At 40.5% G+C, this 18,112-nt stretch overlaps 1 protein-coding gene across 7 annotated transcripts in view; it reads left to right on the forward strand.

Annotated features, from left to right (window-relative positions):
* The window catches only part of HECTD4 (HECT domain E3 ubiquitin protein ligase 4), a 209,247-nt gene that overhangs the window by 144,500 nt on the left and 46,635 nt on the right, over positions 1–18,112 (forward strand). For all 7 annotated transcript variants that reach the window (XM_047760399.1, XM_047760396.1, XM_047760397.1 and 4 more), the window contains 8 exons: positions 264–428; positions 829–998; positions 2,226–2,341; positions 10,183–10,286; positions 12,520–12,681; positions 12,801–12,949; positions 13,207–13,286; positions 16,829–16,992. In XM_047760399.1, coding sequence (XP_047616355.1) covers positions 264–428; positions 829–998; positions 2,226–2,341; positions 10,183–10,286; positions 12,520–12,681; positions 12,801–12,949; positions 13,207–13,286; positions 16,829–16,992 — 1,110 coding nt within the window. The remainder of the gene's footprint in view (positions 1–263; positions 429–828; positions 999–2,225; positions 2,342–10,182; positions 10,287–12,519; positions 12,682–12,800; positions 12,950–13,206; positions 13,287–16,828; positions 16,993–18,112) is intronic.

An 18,112-nucleotide genomic window follows, 5' to 3' on the forward strand; every position in this document is an offset into this window, starting at 1 on the left:
TATTAGCTCCTGTGGTATCATTAGTATTGGCAATATTTTAGAATTGAAAGTTTGAGTTAATATCATATTGTGATTCCCCTGAATATAAGGTTTTAGGACCTATTGTTTTAACTTATATTCAGGGCTTGGTATCTGCATTATGAGAAACAATAACTGCAGTGCCAATAATGACAGCTATAAATTCACCGTTCCCACTTGTCACGTCAGATAATTGCTCACACCATCAGAGCTGGTAGGTAGTGCTAATCCATCTGTGTCTCTAGGTTTTAGGTAGAGGAATATCGGGAAGCATCGGAGTAGTGGCTTCTATCAATGAACAGGAAGGTATAGCTACAGTCAGATTTCCACCCATAGACTGTAGAAAGACATCGCAAGCATCAGACACATTGACTATTCCATTGTCTAGACTTTGTGTTCCAAGATCAGAGGTAAGGTGATTTTTAAATGCATCATAAAATGTCACTGCAAGTGGTAAAGAATACTATAATGAGTGATATATATGCACATACACAGTACAGAAGTGCAAATACTTGGTATCCTTAAATTTTACTTGTGTATTTACATATCTTACATAATCATTTAATAGTAACATTTGTGTGAAAATTTTTACCTGGGTGACAAAATTCATTTCTTTGATTAGAAATACTCCATAGTATATATTGCATGTTTAATTGTTTTGGTCCAGTTTGCAACTTTCTGTATGATGATTTGATTTTTTTTTTAACTGAAATTTTGAGAATTAACTCCAGATAATTATTACACCCTCATTTCTTATAAACTAACTACTTGAATTTAACTTTTTGCCATGCGCCCCCCCACCACCATCAGGCATTGCCTCTTCATAAACTGTCCATTACTGAGAAGGTAGTGCAGGCAGTCCAGTCCATGTTGCTTCCTCAGGAGGGAAGTCTCTCTATTCATACCTCACTTCCTGCAACAGGAGATGGGTCAGCTCCTGTGATGGCAGTCGTTCGGCTCCTGGCTGAAATAAGAACAAGGTGAGCACCCCCCAAAGATCCCCTAGGTGCTGAGGTGGCGTAGGCCACAAAGACAGGGGTCCTCCCTGGGCCCCCTGCCCTGGGCGTAGTCAGACCACAGCATGAAGTTCATGTCAAGCTGAGTAGCAGAAACTACTCTCTCCAGCTATGCTCACCACAGTTTTTGTTGCATTCCCCAGTTTGTGCTATTTTTATTGCATGCCCCAATTTCTGCCCTTTGAAATTAAGTTTATGTATTTCCCTAAGAAAGTAGTTAAAATGTATATGGAACATGTACATAAGGCTCCACTGATAATTGGCTTTGGTAAAAGAACATTGTTCTATTGTGGGAGTTCTTCTGCCACTTGGCCTTTTTTAACTGGCTCGGACTTCATCAGTACCTATCTGATTCATCACTTTCCAAACTGATGAGAAAACCAGGAAATGCCCACTAGTTTTGGAGCTGGAAAGAAAAACAGTCATTTCCTGCAAATACATTTATTTACCATTAAACAATAGCAACAGGAGTTACCATTGTGGCTCAGTGGTTTAAGAGCCCAACATAGTCTCCATGAGGATGCGGGTTTTGATCCCTGGCCTTGCTCAGTGGGTTAAGGATGAGGCATTACCTCAAGCTGCAGCATAAGTCACAGATGTTGACTCAGATCTACCATCGCTATGGCTGTGATATAGGCCTATAGCTGCAGCTCTGATTTGACCCCTAGCCCAGGAACTTCCATATGCTGCACGTGTCACTGTGTTTACAAAAAAAAAAAAAAAAAAGGCTTAAACAATAGCAATAAGTTTCTCTTTTGACAGTGAAACTTATCAGAAAGTTCTAATGTGTGTTTTGAATCACATGAGAGAGATCAGCATACAGATTTTTCCAAGCATTTTGATCCCTCTTGTTCCTAGAATATCAATAGTCCACATGAAGTCCAGCATAGGAAAAGCTGTCAAGAGATGATACTGATTTCTCACCTGGCCCTTGGTGTCTCCATTTAGGGAGATGGCAAACATTTTGCCCTTTTCTGGTTGGCCACAAAGTGTCAGCAATTACTACATGGGAAAAGAGAGGTTAGTTAAGTATCTCCCAACCAGTCCAGCTCAGAAAAAAAGCAAGAGGAATGGGGAGTTTGAACCTTGTTTAAATTAGGGGATAAAATTGATTGAAATGTTTTTCACAGTTGACTTTTTAGAGAATGACCATTGATGACTTTGAAATATTGTAAATCTTTTAACATTAAGAGCATGCCTGGTCATGGCCCAGCTTTTAGAAGACAGCTTATTTTGTGAAGAATTCATACAGCAGTGTCCAGCAGCTGTTGAAGTTCTTAACCTAGTAGCCCAGGAATGCAGTGCTGGTAAGTACCTGTCACTTTCTTTTCTACCCTGTTTTATTGAGTTGTGTCAGCATTTTTACCATTTGATAATGGATGTTAATTATTTTCATATACACAGCGAACAGCTGAGCTCTAAACACATTTACCATGATTTACTTTCATTTCAGATCTAGAAATGTAAATTTAAAAATTCAAAAGATACCAAGTAGGAAATCAGAATTTTTCTTCCTTTTTTTTGCGGGGGGGGGGGGGGGGGGCTTTTCGTCTTTTAGGGCCTCACATGCGGCATGTGGAAGTTCCCAGGCTAGGGGTTGAATCGGAGCTGTAGCCGCAGGCCTACACCACAGCCACAGTACATGAGATCTGAGTCATGTCTGTGACCTATACCACAGCTCATGGCAACGCCAGATCGTTAACCCACTGAGCAAGGCCGAGGATCAAACCTGCATCCTCGTGGATGCCAGTCAGGTTCATTAACCACTGAGCCATGACGGAAACTCCAGAAATTAGCATTTTTCAATTTGACTTGAGGACCACCTTGTCAGAGTGTTTTCTTTTCCCCATTCATATTAATTAATTGCCTTTATTTCTCTATTAGAATTATTTATTGGAGTTCCCGTTGTGGCGCAGTGGTTAACGAATCCGACTAGGAACCATGAGGTTGCGGGTTCGGTCCCTGCCCTTGCTCAGTGGGTTGACGATCCGGCGTTGCCGTGAGCTGTGGCGTAGGTCACAGACGCGGCTCGGATCCCGAGTTGCTGTGGCTGTGGTGTAGGCTGGTGGCTACGGCTCCGATTAGACCCCTAGCCTGGGAATCTCCATATGCCGCGGGAGCGGCCCAAAGAAATGGCAAAAAGACAAAAAAAAAAAAGAATTATTTATTAACTGTCCTTAGGGCTGCAGATAGTATCAGACTGTTGTCATTGCTTGCATTTGAATTCAGAGTCAAGAGTTTGCACTAACATCCATCCGTGTGTGTGTGTGTTTGTGTGTCTGTGTGTGACTTATGGAAAAGTTCAAACAAACAGAAAATTAGACTATTTTTGTATAACAAATCTTCATGTTTCCATCAGCTAGTGTCAACGGTTGTCAGTTAATAACCAATCCTTTTTCATCTACACTGCACCCTCTTGGATTATTTTTAAGCAAATTTTGGGGATATCCTGTTATTTTATCCATAAACATTGTGGTGTGTCTCAAAAATAAGGACTCTTCGGCATATGCCACAGCAACGAGGGATCCGAGCCGCGTCTGCAACCTACACCACAGGTCTTGGCAACTCCATATCGTTAATCCACTGAGCAAGGCCAGGGATCGAACCCGCAACCTCATGGTTCCTAGTCGGATTTGTTAACCACTGCGCCACGACTGGAACTCCAAAAATAAGGACTCTTAAAATAACCACAATACCATTATCACATCTAAAAAATTAACAATAATTCTTTAATATTGTTAGATACCTAGTCAGTGCTCAACTTTCTAACTTTCTTATACAGTCATATTGCTTTTACATTTATTTGAATCAGGATCCAAATAGAGTTCATCCCTTGTGATTCATTGCTATGCCTTTTTTTTTTTTTTTTGAGATTTTTATTTTATTATTTTTTTCTTTTTTATTGTTCTGCGTTTTAGGGCACATCCACAGCATATGCAAGTTCCCAGGCTAGGGATTGTCAGAGCTGTAGCTGCCGGCCTACACCACAGCCACAGCAACGTGTGGGATCCGAGCCACATCTGTGACCTACATCACGGCAACATGGGATCCCTAACCCACTGAGCAAGGCCAGGGATCAAACACATATCCTCATGGATAGTCAGATTCGTTTCCACTGCACCACCTCGGGAACTCTTGCTATGTCTTTTAAATCTCTTTTAAAATATAGATTCCCCTCAGTATTTTTTTTTTCCTAACAACTTATTTGTTGAAGGGTTTCCCACAGTCTGAATTTTGTCAATTACATCCCAGTGGCATTATTTAATGTGTCCTTTTGTCCTTGAGTTTCCTGTGAATTGGTATTGTCCTGGGTATGTTTAAGAGAAATTTTACCTTTTTCTATTTTTTGGTCTTGTCCAGGGCATGTGGAAGTTCCCCAAGCAGGGGTTGAACCTGCATCACAGCAGCAACCTGAGCCATTGCAGTGACAGTACCAGTTCTTTAACGTGCCACACCACAGGGGAAATCCTGAAGTTTTACCTTTTATCCCCAAGGATATAACTGGACTCTAAACGTAATTAGTCACAATTAGACGAGCATTTCTCTAACCCTCTAGTACTAGCATTTTCATGAATTGTAAGGAAGAAATGGCTATCTTTAATTTCCTTAATGGTTTTAGTTTTATCTTGGTGTTTCTTTTTGTCATTTTTGTTATCTATATTATTTACTCTCTCTCATGCTGTTTGTTTTTTTCAGTAACTCTCTAATCCTTTTCTATCCTTAAATCTGTCCTTTTTCACATGGCAATGATTTCTCTTGGTTTTCACTTTTTAATTTGTCTTCGTTCTATATCTGTTTTACTTTGCAAATCTCCTTCCCTTAATAAGGGTAGTTCTGTGGAGCCAGCAACACTAAAAACCTCAGAGAGGGCCCCCCCCCCAAGAAAAGAAAAAAAGAACAAAAGAACAAATTTCTCAGGTGAAATTACTTGTGACTAAATATTTGCTCGTAATTTTATACTTGTAGTAGGTAGGTCCTTAGTTCCCTGCCTCTCCTTTTCAGTATTCTTGGCTCGGGTTGCATCCTAAGACTTACTTGACTGATCTTAGCAAGCATATAACTTGTTGAATGAATCACTTGCTTTTCTATAGGACTCTTTCTGGGTATTTTTTATATGTTTTATGGAATAAAGGGGTCTTAATCTGTGAAATTAACTTTGGTACTTGATGTACAAAGCCAGGAATCATGGTAATTTTAGAGCAAATGGTTTTAATAATAACCACTATTAAAAGAACACTGTGCTAACAAAGACTTGGAAAGAAATGTGTGGGAAGTTCTTATTAATTGCTGCAAAAGAGAAAACTGTGAGCGTACACACAGCGATTTATTCTAAAATAGTGTCCTAGGTCAAGTTTAACAGTACTTAATAACGCATTTATTAGATTACCAGAAAGAGCACTGAGGTTTAAAGTAGATATCCAAGGTTGCTGATTCCTGAGTCATTTACCTGTATTAAAAAAAAAAAAAAGCTATATCTGAATTACTTTGAGACACAACAATGAATTCTTAGAGCCTAATGGGGAGTCATAGTCTGTGTGCTAAAGAAATACTGTTTAATAAGTGAGATTCAAAGTAGTGGCTAGAAGAGAGAGTTCTCTATTTTTTAATATATTAAGATTTTTAAAATTTCATATACGAAAGTGTCATAAGACTTATAGGCAATAGTAAATTGATTCTCTAAAATGAAAAAATTTTCAGGAGTTCCCGTCGTGGTGCAGTGGTTAACGAATCTGACTAGGAACCATGAGGTTGCAGGTTCGATCCCTGCCCTTGCTCAGTGGGTTAAGGATCTGTCGTTGCCGTGAGCTGTGGTGTAGGTTGCAGACGCGGCTCGGATCCCACGTTGCTGTGGCTCTGGTGTAGGCCGGCGGCTTCAGCTCCAATTCGACCCCTAGCCTGGGAACCTCCATATGCCGCGGGAACGGCCCAAAGAAATAGCAAAAAGACAAAAAAAGAAAAAGAAAAAGAAAAAATTTTCAGTGAATTCCTTTTATTATTTTACTTCATTTGAAATGAATTAAGGTGCAGACTTCGCCACTGTAATGTTAATTCACTCACATCTAAATTTTATAGGAGTTCCCGTTGTGGCACAGCGGAAACAAATTAGCTAGGAACCATGAGGTTGCGGGTTCGATCCCTGGCCTCACTCAGTGGGTTAAGGATCCCGCATTGCCTTCAGCTGTGGTGTAGGTTGCAGACGTGGGTCACATCTGGTGTTGCTGTGGCTGTGGCGTAGGCCGGCAGCTGTAGCTCCGATTCCACCCCTAGCCTGGGAATCTCCATATGCCATGGGTGCAGCACTAAAAAGCAAAATAAATAAATAAATAAATTTTATAGCTTCTCTAATCTGGGGAAAAGAGTGCCTAATTCCATTTGGTCTGGGAAACTAGCACTGCAGAGCCTTTTCCCTTAAAAAAATATTCCTGAGGAGTTAACTAGATCTCTTGGCTGAAATAGCATAGGAAACAGATTGTGAAACTAAGGAAAAGGCATATAGAAACCAAAAAAGTTCTCAACTTTATTTTATACTCTTACAGAAGCCAGAATCGCTCATGTTTCCTCTTCTCCTTCCTTGCTAAATATAGACATTCCCTGAGCCAGAGATTTTTTTAGACTTTGAATGTTCATAAGACTCCCTGGGAGTCTTTCCTAGGAGTTCCCATTGTGGCTTAGCGGTAATGAACTTGACTAGTATCCATGAGGATGCAGGTTTGATCCCTGGCCCCACTCAGTGGGTTAAGGATCCAGCATTGTAGTGAGCTGTGGTGTAGGTTGCAGACTTGGCTCAGATCCAGCATTGCTATGGCTGTGGCCTAGGGCAGTAGCTACAGCTCCGATTCAATCCCTAGCCAGGAAACTGCCGCATGTGCAGCCCTGAAAAAGAAAAAAATGCTTTCCTTAGTATGAGAGTCTTTAGTTACATCCATGTTGCTGCAAATGGCATTATTTTGTTCTTTTTTATGGCTGAGTAGTATTCCATTATTTTAAAAAATATATGCTTTCCAAGCACCAGAAAATCAGAAGTCAAGAGTGGGCCTGGGCAGTTGTGCCAAAAGTGGCCCTCACACTTCACTTGAAGAAACTGCCTAAGGAAACTGCTCTAAGTTTTGCCCTGACCCACACCTGTGGCATATGGAGGTTCCCAGGCTAGGGGTCCAATCAAGCTGTAGCCGCCAGCCCACACCACAGCCACAGCAACATCAGATCCGAGCCACGTCTCCGACCTACAGCACTGCTCAAGGCAATGCAGGATCCTTAACTCCCTGAGCGAAGCCAGGTATCAAACCTGCGTCCTCATGCATCAGGTTTGTTAACCACTGAGCCACGACGGGAACTCCAGCAGATAGTATTCTTGGTATCATCCAGCATTCTGTATATCTCTCAGAATAATTTTAAGTCATTTTAACAGAAATAATTGGAGAGTGTTAATTAAAAGTAATTGGGCCCTTTATGACTAGTCAGTTTACATTTATGTAAAGGATTCCGTGAATCTTGTAACTGAATAGTTCCCCTCTTTGGTTTGTCTACCAGGAAGCATGGATCTAGACTTGCATCCCCCACTCCCAGGTGTAAATAAAGGACACTAGATACATACCCAGCCTCACTCCTGGCTCACTCTGACTGTTTTATCTTTGCCTCATCTACCTATTGCTGTCTAACCCATATCATCGGATTATATTAGGTGTCTACATGCCTTTTGGTACTAGGTATAAGTCAGTAAATCTTTCTTACTACTATCCTAAACAAACTCTGTGGTTTGCTTTCATTAGACTACTTTTTATTCCTTACAAGACATTTTTTTTTTTTTTTGTGGTATGTATATAGCATATGGAAGTTTTCTGGGCCAGGGGTTGAATCTGAGCGGCAGCTGCAACCTGTGCCACAGCTGCAGCAATGCCAAATCCTTTAACTCACTGAGCCAGGCCAAGGATTGGACAGGCTCTGCAGCGACCCAAACCACTGTAACCCACTTCACCATAGAAGGAACTCCTTCCTAAGACATCTTTAAAAATTGAAATATCCATATTCCACACAATTTACCATTTTAAAGTATACAATTCAGTGGGTTTTAATATATTCACAGTTGTGCAATGATCGCCACTAATTCCAGAACATTTCTACCACGCCCCCAAAAAGAAAACCCTCCATAGTCATCGCCTCCCCATTTCCTGAGCCCCTGGCAACCATCAGTCTACTTTCCATCTCTATGGATTTGCCGTTTCTGGGCATTTCACATAAATGGAATTATACAATGTGTAGCCTTTTGTCTCTGTTGTTTTTTTTTTCCACTTAGCATAACCTCTTCAAGGTTCATTCACGTTGTGGCAGGTATCAAGTAGTTCATCACTTTTTATGGCTGATTACCATTCATTCCATTGTATGAATAGACTATTTTGTTTATCCATTGATCAATTTATGAATACTTGTTTATGATTTTTGGCTCTAACAAGTAAACATTCATATACAACTTTTGATGTAGACATGTTTTCTATTCTGTTATACATATATAGCAGTGGAATTGCTGCATCTTATAGTAATTCTGTGTTTTAACTTAAGGAACTGCTTCTTTTTTTTGAGGGACCATTTTTGAAAGTGGCTATACCATTTTACATTACCACCAGCAGGTCCCAATTACTCCATACCCTAGCCAACTTTAGTATTGTCTTTTTTTATTATAGCTACCTTAGTAGGTGTGAAATGGTGTCTCATTTGCATTTTCCTAAAATTAATGATGTTGAGCATCTTTTCACATATTTATTGACCATTCGTATATCTTCTTTGGAGAAATATCTATTCAGACTTCCTGCTCATTATTTTTAATTAGGTTGTTTGTTATTATGTTGACTTATAGCTGTTGTTTATGTATTCTAGATAGACTTGTCCCTGATCAGATATGATTTATAAGTATTCCATTCTGTGGCTTGTCTTTTTACTTTCTCAAATGTCCTTTTAAACAAAAGTTTTTTATTTTGATGAGTCTCATTTATCTAATTTTCTCTCATTGCTTATGCTTTTGGTGTCTTATCTCAGAAATTGTTGCCTGAAGTCAGGAATATTTATACCAATATTTTCTTCTAGCAGTTTTGTTTTGTTTTGTTTTTGTCTTTTTGCCTTTTGTAGGGCCCCTCCCGTGGCATATGGAGGTTCCCAGGCTAGGGGTCAAATCGGAGCTGTAGCCGCTGACCTATGCCAGAGTCACAGCAACTCGGGATCTGTGCTGCGTCTGCAACCCACACCACAGCTCACTGCAACGCCGGATCCTTAACCCACTGAGCAAGGCCAGGGATTGAACCCTCAACCTCATGGTTCCTAGTTGGATTTGTTAACCACTGAGCCACGATGGGAACTCCTCTTCTAGGAGTTTTATGGTTTTAGTTATAAGTTTTTTTTTAGGTCTTTGATCCATTTTGAATTTCTGTGTGACTCTTGACTCTTCTAGACTATTCTCATAGTACCAATCTATCCAGAATTTCCTTCCTTCTCTACTTATTGAAATCCTGTCTTCTCCAAGATAAATTTTAATGCTTTCTCCTTTAGGTCTTTCTAGATCCTGCTGCCTGTGTTTATGCCTTGTATCACATAGTATCACTCCAGCCTTGGTCTGTGTTCTTTATTGTATATGTCTTATCTCTCCTCCCAGATTGGGGGCTGAAGCTCTTATTAACATCTAGCACTGTTCCTTGCTCATAGATATTCAACAGGCTAAATAAAGACTGGAAAAAAAATCAATTTAGTTGATAAAATAATAGTTTTCATTTATTCGATGATGGTAATAGCTTTCATTTTTTTGGTGTTTGCCTGTGGCAGAGGCCCTACTTAATGTTATTTCATCTCATCTTCAACCACCCTATGAGGCACAGATACTGTTTTTTCCCCCATATTGGACAGTGGAATTGAGATTATAAATATCAAGTTAATGGAGCCAGGTTCTGAATCCTAACAGCCCAACTCCAGAGCCCATGCACTTGACCACATTGCTTTGCTACTGAACCACACATAGTAGACAAAGAGGTCTCAGGGCACTTGCTCTTTTGTAAGAATTTGAATAATCTCTGTAAGCAGTTTATTGTTCTGACTCTAACAGAGTTGGCACCCTCTTGGGGGATCGTGGGACTCATTTTCACATATTTGATGTATCCCCCTCCAGGAGAGCGACTAGCAGTTGTGGAAGTGCAGTGTGAACGGCTAAGGATGCTCTATCGGGACTGTGCTCGGCCCCCACCACCTCCACTGCAGGCCGACCGGAGACAGGTGAGCCCTCTCTGCAGCGCCCCACACCTGCTGCTTTTCTGCAGCACAGAGCATTAAAGAATTAAAGAATGCCAAGCAGCACATTAATGACATTTAGAATGAGTGTTTGCAGAGCCATTTAGAGGTATATGCTCTGCAGTGACATGCTATCATCTTTGAATGTCGACAGACATTGATTTGACATTTAGAATATTGAAAGACTGTGCAGAGGAGCAGAACTCATAAATTTGGAAGTAATTTCTATGTTATCAATAATAGAAAATTTTTTTCCAAAATTTTAGATCTGTAGTTCATCTTGTATAAGAAGTATACATAGAGAATAAGAAAATGACTAGGAGTTCCCGTCTTGGCTCAGTGGTTAACGAATTCGACTAGGAACTACAAGGTTTTGGGTTCGATCCCTGGCCTTGCTCAGTGGGTTAAGGATCTGGCGTTGCCGTGAGCTGTGGTGTAGGTCGCAGACGCGGCTCGGATCCCACGTTGCTGTGACTCTGGCATAGGCTGGCAGCTCAGCTCCGATTAGACCCCTAGCCTGGGAACCTCCATATGCTGCGGGTGCGGCCCTACAGAACACAAAAAGACCAAAAAAAGAGAGAAAGAAAATGACTAAAAAGCAAAAGCTTTTACAGTAACCCTGAGTTGCACTAAGTGAAAGAAGCCAGTCACAAAAGAGTACATACTGTATGATCCCATTTATATGTGATATGCAGAGCCGGCAAATCCATAGAGACAGAAGAAAGCAGATTGGTGGCTGCCAGGGGCTTGGGGGAAGAAAGGGATAGGAATTGACTATTCTAATGGGTATAGTCTCTTTTAAGGGGGAGAAAAATGTTCTAGAATTAGATTGTGGCTATGGTTGAACAACTCCATGAATATGCCAAGAAACCATTGAATTGTATACTTTAAATGGGTGAATTGTATGTTATGTGAATTTTATCTCAAAAAACTCATGTATCTAGATAAAAGTATGCAAAAATTGCTATGTTCTTGAAATTTTTCTTATTTCAAAATAAGAAAGTTAGAAATGTACAAAAGAAGAAATGTCACTTGGAATTTCAAGATTTCCAGTTACCATTGTCAGCATGTTAATATGACCTGTTATTTATCATTTTTCTAATTATAATTGAATTTCTGCTGTCCATACTGTTTTTTGTTTCTAGCTTCTCCCTGTTCATAGATAAGTACCTTTCCACATCTATCGGTAGCAGTTTATTAGTCCAGCAAACACTTGGCCTCAGTTTATTCACTCAGGTTTTTATTGTGGCACATCTGTAGCGTCTCCAGTTTTCACTGAAACAATGATTTGATGGATGTCCTGGGAGCTGTTATGTGCATCTTTAAGTTCTTTTTTTAGGATAAAAGTGAATTTGATGGGTAAAAAAAAATCTGCTTTTATCTGATAGAGAAGCTTGACATTTTATGATTGGATTTATTTAAAATTATGAAAGTGAAAAAATGAGGCAATCTATAAAAGGAAAAAGAAATTGTAACTATATTACTCCTTCTTAGCTTTGAGCTGAATATTAAGTCATAGAAGTATAAATTCTGATTACTGATTGAACTAAAAACTTTGTCCTGTAAATTACCAAGGAGTATGAGGGGGTGAGGTCCTGAGTAGGTCCATGTGTGTAAGGAGGTGTAGATATGTAGGAATTAAAGCCTTATTTGTCCTAATAGAAGATAAATGATGTCAAAGGGATATTATAAGCATAGAAGGAGAAATATATAAGTAAGTATCAGAATTAACAGCTAAAAGAATGATAGTTTCTGGAGAACAGGACTGGGCATAGGGAAGAGACTGCCTTTTTTAGCATTAAAAAAAAAAGGTCTCTTTTAGAAAAAAAAATAAGCTTTTTTTTTCTTATTTCTTTTTAGGGCCATACCCATGGCATATGGAAGTTCCCAGGCTAGGAGTTGAAGCAGAGCTATAGCTGCCGGCCTACAGCACAGCCACAGCAACACGGGATCCAAGCCACATCTGTGACCTACATTACTGCTTACAGCAACGCTGGATCCTCAACCCACTGAGCAAGGCCAGGGATGGAAACCGCATCCTCATGGATCCTAGTCAGATTCATTAACTGCTGAGCCGCAAAGGAAACTCCAACATAAGCTTTAAAAAAAAAAATACATGCCTATGTTATAATACCATTAGATAAAAAGTATTTTTCCTCTTTGAGAGAGTAAAAGGATTTGCAGCTCTACTGAATGAGGGTGTTTCTCCCCAATGCAGCCCAAAGAGATTACATGGAGTCCCTCGCGAGTGTTTCCACCTGTCCGAGCCTGCATGTTCTCATCACACCTCACTTCTGTCACCTTCCTGGCTGACCCCAGCGCCGGGGGTGGTCTGCCCCGGGGCACATTTATCTATGCCACCTCACCACTGCCCGTTCAGGTGAGAAATCGCAAGACACACTGTCTCCTGCCTCTTCCCTTCATGTGTGAAAGAAAAAGCAAGTTTAAGGGCCCACAGTGAGCCCTCTGATTGTCTGCCCACTTCTGGTGTTCCTTCAGGCTCCGTCTTTCTACTGGGAAATTGAAATTGTTTCCTATGGAGATACTGACGATGACACTGGACCAATAGTTTCCTTTGGCTTTGCTACAGAAGCAGAGAAACGAGATGGGGCTTGGACTAATCCAGTGGGCACTTGTCTTTTCCATAAGTAAGTGGCTACTATCACTGTTATTAAAAAAAAAAAAAGTAGTGGGTGTTTTAATGCTAAAGTAGTATCATTATAATCTCTTCTAAAAAATTTAGAAAATACCAGCTAGAAATATACTCACATTTAGTGAATGAGAATAGCTCTTTCGATTTCTCTTCTAATTACTCTTATGCTGTAACTCTCACCAGGTCACTACGTACCTTTCTCTGTGTTGGCTGATTAGCCTTGGCTTTGACATCCCTTTGTTTTTTTCACAGCAATGGCCGAGCCGTGCACTACAACGGCTCCAGTTTATTACAGTGGAAGAGCGTTCGCTTAGACGTAACTCTCTCTCCTGGTGAGTACAATGAGAGCTTTTTTTCCTACCCTTATCTTTAGGGCCTCCATATTTCTGTTGTCCTCGGGTTTTGGTCAAAATATCTTTAAAATTAATGAAACTCAGCAACCAGAAATGGGCACTATGTCTCTAGTGAAAACGAAATGCACTGCTGTTCCCCGGTTTACACTAAACCTCTCATTTTATCTTTTGTGTGTATGTGTCTTTTTAGGGCTTCACCCTTGGTAAATGGAAGTTCTGAGGCTAGGGGTCAAGTCAGAGCTGTAGCTGCCAGCCTACACCACAGCCAGAGCAATGCCAGATCTGAGCCACTACACCACAGCTCCAGGGAATGCCAGATCCTTAACCCACTGAGCGAGGCCAGGAATTGAACCTGTATCCTCATGGATACTAGTCAGGTTTGTTACTACTGAGCCTCCAAGGCATCATTATCTAAAGATAATGATAATGATAAGTTAAGAGTCACATTGACTTTTGTTCCTCCATCATTAGAAAAAAATCTGAGATTTTGCCTTTTTCTGAAGTTTCTATCTTACATCAGCTTTTCATTGATGAGCAGGTAAATAGCTTTAAAAGAGTTTTAGGGAGTTCCCAATTGTGGCTCACCGGAAACGAATCTGACTGGTAACCTTGAGGATCCGGGTTCGATTTCTGGCCTTGCTCATTGGGTTGAGGATCTGGTGTTGCTATGCACGAGCTGTGGTCCAAGTCACAGACACAGCTTGGGTTTGGGTTGCTGGGAAACTTCCATATGCCATAGGTATGGCCCTAAAAAAAGACCAAAAAAAAGTTTTAAAAACTCTGCCAGTCACCAGGAGGCACTCAAGAATGTATCATTGGTAGATAAGATACATGCTGTAGACTTTGCTCTTGGTAGCCTAAACATGTGGTGCAACTTCACCAAATCTGCCCAGATGTTTCAGTCAACTCAATAAAGAGAAAATCTTTCACTTCTTTTAAAATTTCCATGTAACTAACTTGATCTGTATTAGTGGATGAATTAGGATCAGGAGCAGCGAAATACAGGCATTATCTTCTTGACATGAGAAGCAGCTATGCTGGCTGCTTATTTTGAGACAATACATTTTAGCATCGTCTCTGATTAAACTGAAATCATTAAATGTGATGGATGATCTGGGATGCTTAGGTAGTGGTGACTAAGTCACTGAACCCAGTAGGTAACTTCTTATAGCTGTCTTGGGGTAATTCGTCATCACTTATCCTTGAGAGAGCAGCTTATTAAATTGTACTTTCCCAGTGAGCGTAATATTTTCAGTTATGGTAAAGTTAGGCCTTGGAAATGATTTCCTAGCAAGTTGTTTCTCTTCCTTTGTGGAGCAGAACTCTAATCTCAGCTGAGTACTTTAGTGTTTTAAGTACAAAGGGAGGAAGAATAGAGAGAGCAGAGGAAAATGTAGTCAGGGTTTTTATTTCTTTGTTGTAGTTGATTGTTATTTTGTTTGATCATACTTTGGTTTTTGAGAACATTTTAGACTAGACCTTAAGCAAGCCTGCTACCCTTTTCTTAGAGAAATGTGTCTGTGTGGGAATAGGAATCAAGAACCCACTTTTTTGGCCACACCTGCAGCATGTAGAAGTTCCTAGGCCAGGGATGGAACCCAAGCCACATCACTGACAACACCACATCCTTAACCGACTTTGCCACAAGGAAACTCCAAGAACCCACTTTTTACAACAGGATCCCAATCTCTGTACTAACACTTGCAGTGTCCCTTCGTCAACGGATACTCTGAGCATCTCGTACATTCTGGGCCCTCTTCTAGATCTTGGGGGTGCCACGGTGAACAATGACAAGTCCCCAGCCATCAGGAAGGCTGGCCTAGTGGTATCAAAAGCATATGAGGGAGTTCCCTGGCAGTTTAGTGGTTAGGATTTGGCCCTTTCACCACTGCAGTCCAGGTTCAGTCCCTGGTCTGGGAACCGAGATCCTACATCAAGCCACTGCATGTCTTGGCCAAAAATAAAGAAATTTAAAAAATATTTAAAAAATGTTGCAGCAACATGGATGGAGCTAGAGAATCTCATACTGAGTGAAATGAGCCAGAAAGACAAAGACAAATACCATATGATATCACTTATAACTGGAATCTAATATCCAGCACAAATGAACATCTCCTTAGAAAAGAAAATCATGGACTTGGAGAAGAGACTTGTGGCTGCCTGATGGGAGGGGGAGGGAGTGGGAGGGATCGGGAGCTTGGGCTTATCAGACACAACTTAGAATAGATTTACAAGGAGATCCTGCTGAATAGCATTGAGAACTTTGTCTAGATACTCATGTTGCAACAGAAGAAAGGCTGGGGGAAAAATGTAATTGTAATGTATACATGTAAGGATAACCTGACCCCCTTGCTGTACAGTGGGAAAATTAAAAAAAAAAAATTCAGTTCTCAATTTAAAAAAAAAAAATATTTAAAAAATGTGAGAGACTGATTAAAAACAAACTCACAGAACTTCTTATACTTACTGGGGAGTTTACAACAGGTTAATTATAAAGCTGTGTGTGCTAGCAGCTCGCCTGAGACAGCTGATAATAGCATTGATGTAGTGGATATTGGCCCCCTTGGTTCTCTAAGTTCTATCTCATTATCGAGTCAACTCATCAGAAAGTAGCTTGGCTTGTATTATCTTTGCTTCCTGAAAAGATGTGTTAAATACATATAGGTGAGGGGACATAATGTGATTTAACATTATATGTTTAGATTATGTTGTAGGTTGAGTTTTAAATTATATTTTTAGACCCTTTCTGAATTTTCTGCAAACTTACTGAAAAGGTATTGCCTTTTTACCCTTATGCATAATCTTCTACATGTCAAAAGAGAAAAACTTGTATTCCTCTATTAAAAAAATCATACTCCATGCTTTCCCTTTTTATCTTGGCTGCCTAGAAAATAAAGTCCAAATTTATTTATTTATTTATTTATTTATTTTTTGTCTTTTTGCCTTTTCTAGGGCTGCTCCCGCAGCATGTGGAGATTCCCAGGCTAGAGGTCTAATCAGAGCTGCAGCCACTGGCCTACGCCAGAGCTACAGCAATGCGGGATCCGAGCCGCATCTGTAACCTACACCACAGTCCATGGCAACACCGGATCCTTAACCCACTGAGCAAGGCCAGGGATCGAACCTGAAGCCTCATAGTTCCTAGTCGTATTCGTTAACCACTGAGCCATGACAGGAACTCCTAAAGTCCAAATTTAATATGTAATTGTGGTAACTAACTTAGCTCAGACACCAGGTATTTTTCTTCTGAAAAATGCTTCTTCAAATACTCTTCTTCAAATACTTCAGTTTGACTTCTCTTTTTTCAGATTGTTTATTTCTATTGTGTTATTTTATATGTATATATGTCTAAGTGCCCCATGTCTTTTTCAGATTAACTGATGGCATGAATACATAAAAACCAAGATAGTCAATGATATGTGGCCTCATGCTGGTTGCAAATTTACTTAATAGTCAAGAAAATTGAAAAAAAAAAAAAACCACCAAACACAGTGTTGTTTCTTTCCTGTTCTCTGCCCTAGGCGATGTGGCAGGAATTGGCTGGGAGAGAACCGAGGGGACGCCGCCGCCTCCGGGGCAGCCAGCCAAGGGCCGAGTATACTTCACATACTGCGGGCAGCGCCTCTCACCATATCTCGAAGACGTCTCTGGTGGGATGTGGCCTGTGGTTCACATTCAGAAAAAGGCAGGTTATCTTACTGCGAAAGGAAACCAAATTCTCTTCAGTAATTTGTTCCATAAGGAACAGAAAAAATTAAGGCACCAGACATGGCCTTGTTGACATAATATATGGTACTTGATAAGAGAAGGAACCACAAACTGGAAGGAGTGTGTCCTTCCTTTGCATTGAACCCGAGTGCTTAACTGCTTTGACCTCCTTTTGGTCATCTTTTCTAAACAACACCACAAGAGACACTAGTGTTCTTTCCAGTGGCAGTAAAGTCTGTGGTTAAATAAGTTTTGAAATGACCCTCCTGGTTGCTTTAACATGTCAGAAGCTCAGAAGAATTAACACTTCATTCAGTAAAGATCCAAAACATCAACGTTATTTATCCCAACATCCCTACACATATATGTAATGGTGGTGGAACCCTTTTGTCTTTAAGGAGCACCTGTTAACAGCTAACTTTTAATGGAACATTACTACTTACTACATGCTGGTAGTTCCCAAATCCTTATCTCCAGCCCAGACTTCTCCTTAAAGTCCAGACACAAATACCATCCAAGACAACATCTTTGAATAGATGCTCCATAGGCATGTCCAAATTCTCATGTCTAAAACTGAGCCTAACTCTGCCTGATACCCTAAGCTGCTTCTTCGCTAGCCTGCCTTGTCTTGGGAAATGGCAGCTCTTTCCTTACAGCTGCTAAGATCAAAGACCTTGGCTTCCTTCTTGACTCCCTCATTTTCCTCCTGCTCCACTCCAATCAATCAGCAGTCCTTGTTGACTCTACCTCCAGAATGTATCCAGAATCTGACCACTTAATTCAACCAGTTCCTGCCTGGCCCAGCCACCTCATTTCTGGGTAGCATATTGCAGTATCCCTGTATCTCCCAACCCCGCAGTTGTTACCCTTTTATGTCTTTTCAACATAGCAGCCACAGTGATCCCTTCAAAATGATGGTTAGATCCTATCACTCCTCTATTCTCAACAAGTCAGTGGCTCCCCATGTCCCATGTTGTAAAAGCCCAAGTCTTTATAATGACTTAGAAGATCTTGTAGGACCTGGCCCTGTACCAGGACTCTGATAGCATCTTTTTCTCACTTTGTTCAGTGAATTAAAGATGCCAGTAATTTAAGGC

Source organism: Phacochoerus africanus, chromosome 15 (assembly GCF_016906955.1).
Source record: "Phacochoerus africanus isolate WHEZ1 chromosome 15, ROS_Pafr_v1, whole genome shotgun sequence".
In the NCBI taxonomy this organism is placed as follows: Eukaryota; Metazoa; Chordata; class Mammalia; order Artiodactyla; family Suidae; genus Phacochoerus; species Phacochoerus africanus.